Source organism: Ixodes scapularis, unplaced genomic scaffold (genome assembly GCF_016920785.2).
Source record: "Ixodes scapularis isolate PalLabHiFi unplaced genomic scaffold, ASM1692078v2 PGA_scaffold10__122_contigs__length_95168666, whole genome shotgun sequence".
Lineage (NCBI taxonomy): Eukaryota > Metazoa > Arthropoda > Arachnida > Ixodida > Ixodidae > Ixodes > Ixodes scapularis.
Window position 1 is genome coordinate 74,082,638 of NW_024609836.1, and position 12,530 is coordinate 74,095,167.

The 12,530-nt window shown below is 47.2% G+C and overlaps 1 protein-coding gene across 4 annotated transcripts in view; it reads left to right on the forward strand.

The window, feature by feature from the left end:
• LOC8051529 (forkhead box protein N2) overlaps positions 1-12,530 on the forward strand; it is a 29,883-nt gene that overhangs the window by 9,737 nt on the left and 7,616 nt on the right. For 2 of the 4 annotated variants that reach the window (XM_029989382.4, XM_029989379.4), the window contains exons 3-5: positions 5,420-5,847; positions 8,980-9,353; positions 11,738-11,796. In XM_029989382.4, the coding sequence (XP_029845242.2) occupies positions 5,443-5,847; positions 8,980-9,353; positions 11,738-11,796 (838 nt within the window). In that variant the 5' untranslated portion in view covers positions 5,420-5,442. The remainder of the gene's footprint in view (positions 1-5,419; positions 5,848-8,979; positions 9,354-11,737; positions 11,797-12,530) is intronic. The other 2 variants (XM_029989381.4, XM_029989380.4) reach the window with 2 other exon arrangements.

The window sequence follows — 12,530 nt, forward strand, 5'->3', positions numbered from 1 at the left end:
CAAAGACAGACTGAACGGAAGTCGCTTAGGGCGCGAGTGGCAGTTCATGTTGGTAAACAGCAAAAGGGTCCTTTTCTATCAGTTTTACTGCTATTCGTAAAACATGTATCTGATCGCTGTCACGCTGGGGGCCTAGAACCGGAAAGGGTCGTCTATGGATGCATTTTCCGATCGCGTGTTATCCCAGAATGCCTTGGCTATGCCTCCCTACCATTGTCTGCCTGTCAAAAAAAGAAAAAAAAGACGCGTTTTTTTTTTTATTTACATTTTGTATAGGAAAACTGATCAGCGGTGCGTGCAGTGTGGTTGCCGTGACAACCGCCGGACTCGTCTCGTGTCTTGGCGCGTGCGCTCCTGCTCATCCCAGTGCTCCTCATCTCAATTCCCTCTCTGCGGCCATACAACGTAGCAACAGAGAGCGTGCGTGTGTGCGTTGTGTGTTGCTGTTGTCGTCATGGCAACTATGACGCCTGAATTAGGTGTTCGAAAGGGCGCTGAAGAACGGAAGAGAGAGGTACGAACGCGCGCGTCACGTTACCATGGTTACCAAGCAATCTCGTCCTCCTCCCCCCCGCCCCCCCCCCCTTTTTTTTTTTTTGTATCTTACGAGATGGTTCAGTGTCGCCTTTCGTGTGGGTAACGTCGTTACATAGATGTTTTCGGCAGTTGATGCATTTTATGCGCAATATGTTTTTCTCTCGTCGAAGCACTTATTTGATCAGTTGGAAAAATGGGGGAGGGGGAGGAGGAGGAAGAAGCGGAGGAGGAGGGCAGGGAGGGAGGAAGGGGACGGGACGGGAGCAGCAGCGCTCTTTTCACGTCAATTGTGCCGGTTTTGTCGAAAAGTCGCGTAAAACGAAGTGGAGAAAAAACGGCGGGTTGGGGGGGGGGGGGGGGGGCTGGCTTTTAAGAAAAGCCTATTTGTCACGAGGTTGTCTCGTCTAGTGTTTTCCTTGAACATTGCTTTCTATCTTACTTTCGACGACTAGACTGTACTGGTTAGTGTCTAGCGCTTTAGACAAAGCAAATTGGAGTGGGCTCGGAAGTGTTGTTTTTTGCCGTTGCTGTTTTTATAACGATGTTGTTTTGTTTTTAACGATTATTTAGGTCCGATTCGCTTAGCTTTTCTGTCTCAGGCCTCTCCGGCCTCAAAAAAAAAAAAAAAAAAAAAAAAAAAAAGAGAAGAGGTTTGAGATCTACGCATACCAGCGTTTGACGTGTTCGGAAATTGCACTTGACAAACGTCGATTTCTGACCCGGCGGAGGCGGTTGTGGGCACGCCACCACCGCGTTTTTTTTTTTTTTGCCGTCTCGCGTCAAGTAAAAAAAACAAAAAAAAAAACAAAAAAAAACAGGCTGCGTTGTTTTTAATGTTTAAAATAAGTTAAAAATAATGTGCACACAAAAGCGTTGCGTGAGGTCGGTGGGGAAAGGGACGGAGCGTACGGAATAATATTTTCAATAATAATAACAAAATGATAAGAGAACACGTGTTGCGGCGAAGTGCGCTTCGCTGGTTGGCATTTGCGCGTTGCCCCAGACAACGGACTTCTCGCGCGAGCTTCGGGATCGCGCGAGATCTCCTGCTTTGGCGGGTTTGGCGGGCTTGTCCGTGCGCTGGAGAGAGCTTCGTCTGTTTTGGGTTTTTTTCGTCGTCTGCTCGGCGCTCGCTCGACTACGGCGCGGGTAGCCCTCGTTTTCGTTTTATTCTTCTTGGCGGCTCTCCCCCCTTGATCTTGGATTTGTCGCCGACACCTTCGTGCTGTGCAGTCGCCGCTGCCGTCGATTGTTCGCTGTCATGTAGGTGAGGAAAAGAAGATTCGCTAGGGCGACGCGAACACCTTATGTCGGCGGGACGAGATCGTGTTTTGGGCGGTTGGTTGCTGGGACGCCGCCGTCAGTTGCTAAGGGCCAAACGCTTCGGGGGGACGCCTGACGATTTTTGATGTGCCTCGGCGTCTTACGTCGCTGCTTTGGGACTGGGGTCTCATTCTTGCTGAGGTTTTGGTGTTCTTTTCGTTTTGTTTTTTTATCTTGCACGAGTGCTCATTGTTCGCGTGTTGTTTGGAGAGAGATGTGGTTCCACAAGGCATTGCCGCTGCTCGCAGCCATAGTTCTCGCGCGCAGTTTGCATGTGTTTTGCTTCGTGGTTTCTAGGCGCATGTTTAGTGGTTTCCAAGCGAAACTTGGGACCCGCTAGCTAGCGCCTGTCTACATCTGCCGTTTTTGTTTACGTTCATAACCGTTGGTGTGTGTGTGTGTGTTTTGTCACGCGATGTGTTATATATTATTATATTTGATCTTTTGGACGCCCCTCCGTGGTTATTTTATGGTGTGTACCCTTTGCTTTTTGCTTTGGGCACATCTGGAGCATTCGGAAAGTCAGCAAAGATCTCGAATTCCGTTCACTGAAGCTCATCTGCAATGCGGTGGCCATTAGCTCATGTGCGTGCATATAATTTTTTTTCTTAACAGTGGATACATAAGTATTTAAGTAATTCTACTGACAAACTTCCGAAAAAAAAAAGTTTGCTGCAGTAGTTTTGGTAGGCATCCTTCCTGTACCTCTCAAATGTTGACCTGGAAAGCCTAAAAAAAAAAAATTATGCTGCCTACACAAGGATAGTGAGTCTAAAAGAACTTGCACAGCTCGACATTTCTGATTAGATTACTGCACCCAGTTGAGTGCTCAGACTTAGTGTTTATTGTGGCATATCACTTGCAAGTACAGAAATGTCATGTTTAATTGTTGGTAGGGATGATGTGTGACGCTTTGCTATGCACACTCTCTTGTGTGCCTTGTTTGTTCGGGGAATAAAAAAAAAAATGGGAATGTCGTGAATCTATCTTGTGGTCAGGTTGCTTGATGTTATGTCATTTTTTGGTTTTGGGTTTAAGGAAGTGTGTATTTAGCCCCTTGGCAAGCAATTAGACGTAGCTGGTGTGCAGCGATCACTTTCATTATAAGGAAAAGCCAAACTCTGTTGTGCCAGTCGCCTGAACCTATAATGCCCGCTTTTAAATGGAAAGTCTTCTTTTTTTTATTTAATAAAGTGCTTAACAAGCTAGTTTAAAAAAATATATTTTAGTAACTAAATGTTTTTTTTTTGTTGAAAAAAATAATGATTACAAAACAAGTGAATCAAAATTCATGCACCTTTCTCTTCACTGAAACATCAGTAAAAGTGGTGCTGTGAAGGCACAACTAAATGACAAGGAGAGTTTGCCAGTCACAAATGCTTAGAAGTTAATGTTTTAGGCACGGCTAAATGGTGCATTACTGCTCAAAGCTCATGTCTGCGTGCAGGCATTCTTTTCTTCCATCTCTTATACAGGCGTTATACTGTGCGTTTCACCAAAAGAACTGCCAATTCTCACTCCTCGGTGGGTGCAGTGCTCATTTGATGTATGTTAATGGAACTCTTCAAAGGTATAACTCGTAGATCTGGCGACTAGACACTTTTTGAAGTTGTCTGGCAACTTTGACCACTAGCATCATCTCAGTGTATGGCATCCATCGTTACTAAAACAGTCAGTTGGGAAACACATCTTTAAAACCTGTAGAGCTGGCATTGACGAAGACAAAGCTATATACGATAACAGCGCCACACTTTAGCGATGAGCTGAAACATGAAAGTTGCTTTATATGGCTATGGCTAGGGTCACTGAAGGTTCCTAAAGTACCGAAACTCCCAGGCTCAAAGTTTCAAGATGGCAACTCAATTTTTTTTCTTTACTGTGGTCACCATGAGCTTTTAGAAACCATGCTTTTGCATAAAAACAAATGGAAAAACTCTTTTTGTAGAAAATTTTATTGGAGATTAGTACAAAATAACAGAAGCATTATGTTTGCAGAATATTTTAGTTTACAGGGTTTTATGGCACAATTAATGTTGTTTTTATACAGCCGTCTCTCACTGGTGACTTCAGGTAGCACGTCCCGACCTGGGTGTGTCTTAACTTCAGTCATTATTTCATGGCACATTCGCTTGGGAGACAGGGGTGTGCAGCCCTGAGACCCCTTCCACTGTATACGTTTCGGCACCAAAATGGCTGATCAAAGCCAAAACTGAGCAGTAACCGCGGATGCTATCGAATGCGAAACTCTGGCTACTGCTAGATGATGGCACCGGCTCTTGCATGACTCAACCTGAACGAATATGTGGATCCGTGCAGTTCCCAAAGTGGCCACTGTGGGAGAAATGGCGGCGTTGCGACCGCGTTTAGTTTGGTTCTCGAGTACTGATAGGAGCCACTTTTTAAATCGGGCTCCTATGACAGTTTCTCAATTGAGTATTCTAGTAACGTTGATGGTATCTGTACCATACTAATGGCACCCTTCTTGAGTCTGATGAAGGAAGTTGAAGATGCTACCAAGAGGAAGATATACAAGCCCTGCACACTCGACATGTCAGTACAGCATGACGCACAAATGAAATACAATGGCTGCATAAGCTTTTATTTTGGGGTGTGTTCCAGTCAGTCTTTTGGCGCAACTTCAGCTCAAAAGCCTTTTGATGGTGGAAATTAAGTCAAGGTGCTTATGGGTCGCCGCTTTGTACTGGTCAGTTGTTATGTTCACACCATCAAAACTGAAACGAATCAAGAAAGAATTATGAGGTTATTGAAGAACAAACTTTTATCTGCCGTTGACATGCAGAAGTGACGGTGCCCAAAAAAATACAGTTTCATGACCGTCATTAGTTTTTGAAAGGGAAACTGGTTTTTGACCATGGCACTGAATTTTGAGAAGGGCCTATTATTAGACAAAAAGGAAACACCTTTTTGTTGTCCTTCTTTTGTATCTAACTTATAAGCTTGAGACTTTGCAATGAATCCTCTTTCATTGTTATGAATGTGCCCTTCAAATTTCGTACGAATGAAACTCTTGAGTTGCATCCTTCCTTTAAAGGGATGCTGAACCAAAATTTGGATTTCACAAGATAACGTAGCAGGAGTGTTCAACGGGGCACCACAAATTCCAAAACACCACTCGTAAAACGATGTCTCAAATGGATGGCTGTATTTTTGTAAAATAAGGATGTGATTGAGTGAGAATTGCGACGTCGCGTTTCCTGTAGAATAGTTGAGGAGGAGGGGAAATGGCCTTGCTTCCTTCCCCCTTTGCATACTCGCGGGGTCAAAGCGAGAAGAGGAGGAAAGGAGAATTGGCGACGTCACAGGCCCTTTTGACCTTGTTCAAGCGCACTCTTCTTTCACAAAAATACGACCATCCGTCGGAGACATCGCTTTATGAGTGATGCTTTCGGGTTTGTAGCGTCCCGCCTAGCACTTCTGCATTGTTTTCTGAAATAAAAATTTCGGTTCAGCTTCCCTTTAAGGAAGGCACCAGGCAGTCCAGTCCTTGATCCTGGTTGCAAGCCCCCCACCCCAAAGTTCCGTTCCCTCTTCTGCCCAGGTTGCGGAGGAGTTGCACGAAGGATGGCGGTAGAGGAGCAGCCAATGCGAGAAGAGGCTGAGCTGGGCAGCGCGGCGCAGGCGGCGCCCCCCCACCGGGGAGGGGGGGGCCTCCCCGTGGGGGGCCGGGGGGGCACCACGCCCCCCGGTGCCAGCACCCCGGCCAAAGGGGGAGTGGGAGGGGGCCAAGACGACGAGCTCACCAGCCTCAGTTGGCTGCAGGACACAAACCTCCTGCGCCGGCTGGCCACCGGCGGGGGCCAGGGGGGCTCCGCCACCGAGGGCGGGGAGGGAGACGAGGAAGAGGAGAGGGGCGACGAGGCCCAGTCGGCCGGAGGCGGGAGCAGCAGCGGGGGAGAGGAGGAGGAGGAGGCAGGGCACAGATCCCGAGAGTGGGGCCCGCCCGGCCAGGTGCGCTACAACCCGCAGGTGAGGGTTTGGGGGTGACCGCCATCTTGCCCCAACTGTAGTCGCTGGCAGGTTGAGAACTGGCTGGATGTCTTTTTCTGACACCTGGGCCCGTTTGCTCGAAGCGCTAACCGCGGCTAAAGTTAGCCGCAGTACCTAGGAGAGGGATTTTGAGATCACGTGACTGGCTCGGTAGGGATGCGGGGAAACATGGCGGTGCCCCATGAGTGAGCGCCGGTCGCTTTGAAACTAATATGTCGTTGTAGCTGCAATATCGGGCGCGTTAGTCAGCAACGAATAATGCAGGAGGCTTTCGCTTTGTCTTACCTCACTTAAACCGCAAAGCGTGGGCAATGACATCGCCACATTTTTTAGATAGTGTTTCGATTCTGGGAATTCCTAAGCCTAAATGAACCCGATAATATTTGGCATGGTAACGTCTTTGGAAAGCAGATTGTTGATAGCACACAAAAGCAGACAGCGTCCCGACAGACTTTTTTCTAAATTATCCAAGCATCGCGAGGAGAACGCTGGAAGTATAATTCTACGGTTCACGCGCGCTGGCCTTCCTCTTATAAAAGATTTGAAGTAAAAAATCATAATAAGGCTTTAACGAACGCGCGTGCAAGGCAAAATTTGTTTTATACTATTTGCTCTTAAACGGTTACTACTGCAGACGCCAGCACGTGCGACGCGTGCAACTACAGTCGTAGCATGCACCTCGGTGCTTGGATAATTTAGAAAAAAGGTCTGTTGGGACGCCGTCTGCTTTTGTGTGCTATCAACAATCCGCTTTCCAAAGACGTTTCTATGCCGACAACTATCGCGTTCATTTAGGCTTAGGAGTGTCCAGAATCGAAACACTATCTAAAAAATGTGGCGATCTCATTGCCCATGCTTTGCGGTTTAAGTGGGGTAAGGCAAAGCGAAAGCCTCCTGCACCATTCGTTGCTGACTAACGCGCCCGATATTGCAACCACAAAGACATATTAGTTCCAAAGCGAGCGGCGCTCACTCACTGGGACACCGCCATGTTTCCCCGCATCCCTACCGAGCCAGTCACGTGATCTCAAAATCCCTCTCCTAGGTACTGCGGCTAACTTTAGCCGCGGTTAGTGCTTCGAGCAAACGGGCCCTGGCCTCCAGCTCAAACCTGCCGCCTTCCGTTGGGCATTGGCTGCGTACGCACGCTCGAGAGCTCTGAGACGCTGAGGCGTTACCGAAGGTGCGTAGCTTGCTCTGGAGGCGGGAAACTGAAGGACCTGTCTGCCATTCTTTTCCTACCGGTGACTGCAAAGCCCCTCGATGTGTTTGTGTTTGCAAGTAGCGACCAATGTGCCAATACACGAGGCGTGAGCCCCGTGTGGCCCTTGGAAGCAAACAGGCGCAACACTTGACCGTGGCGAGCGCCCTGCGCGTTCATGCAACAACTGTTGTCAGTACTTGTAAACACATGAAGCATGGATTTTATCGAAGTGTTTTAGTCTAAAGTGCTTGAGCCTTCTTCTGATACGTTCAGAGCTTGTGTGAACATGTCTGTTTCAGATTAGTATCTGAAACAGGTTAATACAATCATTTTGGAATAGCATAGAAGTTACTACGATTGTTATCATCCTTGTTTTGTGAAACCAGTCGGAGACGTCCTTGATGTTGCCATTAGGGTGATTTGTTCCACGGCACATACTAGGTAGGAGTTCACCCCGAGTGCATTGTGGCGTCGTTCCCTTTGTCAGCAGTACAGAGAAATCTGGGCTTTATCTGCGTTGCATGCTCTGGCCTTTCCTCCGTGCTGCCAAAGCATCCTGTGCCAGTTAAGTGGTTGGCTGAGCCTGCACTGCACAGCCAACTTATGCACTGGCTCGACAAGTGGCCTTGTTCTCGTGTCTCATGAAATGGGAATGACTTTATCCGGAAATTTTCTGTAGGTGCATTTTCGAGGGTTGATAGTATGTTCGGTGAGTTGCTCGACTACAGTACCCTGCTATATTATAAATCGGAGCTCAGTGGAAGCCTAGAGGACATACAGACTAAAAGCACAAGGCCATGATGCACACTGTGTGCTTGATTCGATTAGTCGTGCCAAAAGACTACGAACACTGTGACATTGCACTTTCGGCTCTGTTTGAATGGCCCAGTTGACTCGTAGCATCAGCTACGTTCTCACTTATGGCGAGACGAAGCATAGTACAAAGACCCATTCACACAGTACAGTGTGATTTCGTAAAGAGGGCTTGAATGTCACCAGGACAGCTGTGCTTTGTGTGAAGTGTGGCAACGAATCCAAGGAAGTGCTTGGCAAGCGGCATACGAACCAGGAATGTGCCGGTGACCCGCAGTCGCATCACGGCGTAACGTAAGAAAACAGTCCGACGTTACCGTAAAGACGGGAGCAGAATGCGGCAAATTGCAAGTTCTGACAATGGCTGTCCCGAGAGAACAAAACAAGAAAGAGAGCGACAGGGAAGTGTGAAAAGAAAACGGATGAAAGGTTAGACATTTTTGTTTTGCACAGAAGTTAAGTTGTTTGAGTGCACGTCAGCCTCTCTTTATACAGTGCATAATGCCGGTGTCTTTGTGCGAGACAAAGCTTGAAGACCGGCTGAGGTACAGACCTTGCAAGTGGTGTTTTGCTGTGTCTTTGCATACACTAAGGCGTCGCCAGCAACATGGGATTACTGGGGCCATGGACGTCAGTGACTAGAGTTCCTTCACTGTTAAGCTGACAGGGCAGTAAAAGCTACAAGCTCGTTGAACCCGCGGTACATCAATCTTTCGCCACATGATCCTGCTCCCATCCATATCCATGTGCAGAGAGCTAAGTTTGGTGACGAAAGGGAGATGGTTGATTGGTCCGGCAAACGTAGCTCCCACATTTCTAATTTTAGGGCCAAACAGACTAGATCGGTTGGTGGTCCTTGTGGATGTTACTGGCAACGCTTTAATACACACAAAGCAGCTTTTAGCTTTATTTTGAACGAAGACGTCAGTGGCATGCATAGTATAAAAAGAATGGTGGACCTTAATCTCAAGAATTGTGATGTGAACTCTATGGTGTGAGTGTCCCCCCCTGACGATGAATTATTGGTGGCCTTGCGTGCTTCTGCTGGGCCGGTTCCGACCTTGCATTAAAGGCGACCCCCCGCCCCTTTTCAGGTGCACGTCAACTCCAAGCCACCCTACTCGTTCAGCTGCCTCATCTTCATGGCCATTGAGGAGTCTGCAGGCAAGGCACTGCCGGTGAAGGACATCTACGCCTGGATCCTGGGCCACTTCCCATACTTCGAGAGCGCCCCCACGGGCTGGAAGAACTCTGTGCGGCACAACCTGTCGCTGAACAAGTGCTTCCGCAAGGTGGACAAGGACCGTGGCCAGAACGTGGGCAAGGGCTCCCTCTGGTGTATCGACCCGGAGTACCGGCCCAACCTGCTGCAGGCCATGCGCAAGACCCCCTGCTTCCCCTACACCCAGCTCAGCAGCTGGGGCTCCTCACGGGTCACCCCCCGATCAGTGCCTTCTTCTCTCAACTGGTGAGGACCCTCCTCTCGACGTGCTCAAGGCAGGGTTGGATCGAATGGGCCGGCGTTTCTATGATCGGCGACAGGAGTTCGGGGGAAGCTTCTCCCACCTCTTGCCACTTTTGCAGAGCCAGCTCTGGAGAGGAGGTTGCCTCCTCTCCAGCGTTAGCTCTGCTGCTTGTGTGTGCTGTTTTGTGTGTCTGCACCTTGTTACTGTTTATGGTCTGCAGCTCTTTTAATGCCACAGCATTATTTAGCTACCCTCCCCTCCCCTGATTTCGTGGACCTTTCTGGCCTCCTAATGTGCAGTAGGTTTCCCCGCTAAAGTTAATGGGAAAATTCACGTCACGTGGCCTATGCACCAATTCAGTTTTCCGGCTAAATTTGGCGGGAAAGTTAATGTCACGTGACCTGACATCACGGACTTAAAGACAAATTCAGTTTCCCAGTTAAATTTTGCGGAAAGATTGACACGACGCATCACCATGCATCAATTCAGTATCCCCGCAAAATTCAGCAGAAAATTTAACATAACGTGACCTATGCACCAATTCAGTTATCCTGCTAAATTTGGCGAGAAAATTGATGTCACATGACCTGTCGTCGCGGGTAGGGTGACCACCCGTCCTGCGACTCACGGGACTGTCCCGCATTGAGGGCGCGTGCCCCGCGCCCCGCGAAAAATTTCCAAATCTTTAAAATGTCCCGCATTTCATCCTGTCGTAAAATTTACTCTGCAACCCATGGCACTGCCGAATAACAGGGCACGGGGAAGCGCGGAGGTCGCTCGTAATCGTGTGAATCGCAATGGTACGCCATTTTCTATCCAGGCATTGCGGGAAGCGACCGTCGTTCTTGCAAGAGAACTGATGCTCATTCTTATGAAGCAATAGTGAGGGTGCAGGCAAGCTGGTGTAAATTGAGCATAGTTGTGAACCCGAGACTGGGGATGCAGACAAGGGACAAACACAGAACGACATAGATGAAGTGTCGTTCTGTGTTTGAATCTTGTCCGTATCTCCAGTCTCAGGTTTAAAATTATGCTCATTCTTCGTTGTCTCTCTCCCCTTAGTGGCAAAATATTGTAAGAAGAATTGCTCGCCAAAAGTTTAAATATAAATTATTGTAATTATTTTCATATCGCTGTGTCAATGCAAAAAAGTTGCTGTGGATTTTTTTTTTCGTGAAGACAGCTACACAATGCAAAGATATCCTGCCACTCACAACGGTCGAAAAAGAACATAATGTTAAAAATTTATGTATGACCATGTTGATAAAAGTAAGCGTTGACAGGAAACTATAACCCGAAAAAGATTTACTGTTTCTTTACTCCATTTGATGCATTGAGTTCTGCTTCAGTCGATTTTTATCGTTTCAATTTCCACACATTTAATAACAGGTTTGGCATAAAAAATATATATCACTGGCAGTGCAAATTATTTTAGCTCAATTGCTGCAATACAATTAGTAGACGTATAAACAGCACAGGATATTAAATCCTGTGCTGCTTCGGTTCGTGGGGTGCGTGTTAATAAATCTCCTCTACCCCCCCCGCCCCGCATGTCCCGCATTTCGCTATCAGGAAGGTGGTCACCCTAGTCGCGGGACCTACAGGGAAATTCAGGTTCCCCGCTAAACTTAGTGAAAAAATTGACATCACATGGCCTATGCACCAACAGTTTCTCTGCTAAATTTGGCGGAAAATTTGATTTCACGAGACCTACCATAGCAATTCAGGTTCCCCGCTAAATTTAGCGGGGAAATTGACATTACGTGGACCTATGCACCAAAGAAGGAGGTAAACATGATGAATGCTACTGCAATTCATAGACAACCAACAGTAGTAATTTTTTGTTTGTTTGGCATTCAAATTTCAATCGGCTCTTTCGCGCATATTTTGGTTTCATTTACCTTGTTATGGAGGACGTCTTTGGTCACCCCGAGATCGCAGTGGAAGGTTGTCTTGGGGGCAGCCACAATCTGCTCTCTTTCCCGAAACTGCTAGAACACCCGGTGCCGGTTAAGTGGTTGGTAGAGCTTGTGGTGCTCTACTAACTTATGCGCTGGCTCGACAGATGTACACTCGCTCCCGCAAGACCCACTTCTGAACTTTTAGTACATATTGATATGGAGGATTATTAAAATGTGCGCACAAGTTCATTTTTAGAAACGCTTCACCGAGATATCAGTGCTGACCAAAATATTTGCGCGGCAGTTTGTGCAGCACTTCCGAATATTGTTGGCGGCAGTCGTTTGGTGGCGTTTTGATGCGCTCGAAACTCTTGAGAATAAAATTGTGCGTTTTAGCTCTTAGAAATACCCGTTTAACGTTCGCAACTTGCCTGTTTTTTTAATTGCAAACCGAGGGACGTGTGTAAGGGTTGTTTCTTTTGCAGTAGCGATAGGACGATGCCATTGGACTCCACACAGATCCACACCAATGTCCCATCACCAAGTGAGTGTGATTTGTGGCTTTGTGTTAGTGCAACCTTGTTCACTTTTGACCCTTTTAGCCGGAACAATGTGAAATTGTCGGAATATTTGGCACTTCAAGTGAATTCTGTGAAGGCTTCAAGTGCCTGTGACCTTTTAGCTTGTACGAGTTTGAAATTAGTGTCACCAGTTTAGATCTAGATGTATAGGATACAGACGCAGGTATGTGATGTCCTGCGTCTTTTGTTGCGCCATGAGTGATGAATCTTCCTTACAAAGTTTGTCAAACCATCTAACCCCTAAGAAGCATTACTGGCCATAATGTGTAGACGTACACGCTCGATCAACCTTAATTGGGTCACAACACAAAAGTCAAGCAACTTAGGTTATTCTAGATATGGAATCTTCATAGGCTGGTTGCATGGGTCAAGATTGTCGGTGCTGTAGTAAATACAAAGACAAATGTTTAAACCTTCATGGCTTGCGGATGGTCGGGCAACCCTCTGATGTGTCCTATTGGTGACGACTTGAAGCACATGATGGTGTCCATTAGTTGCGCGGCCTTGTAACATATCTGAAAGTCTGTCATTCTAGGCTCTCTACTTGCCCACCACTCTCGCTTCTTGTCCCTACCCATTTTTTTCTTTGTTTGTTTTCTCCCTATAATTGAAGACGATTGCAATGAAGCAAGCGATGTTTACAATACACTTTAGTGAACACGTATCAACAAGTAACTCAACCTTTAAGCAGAGCATG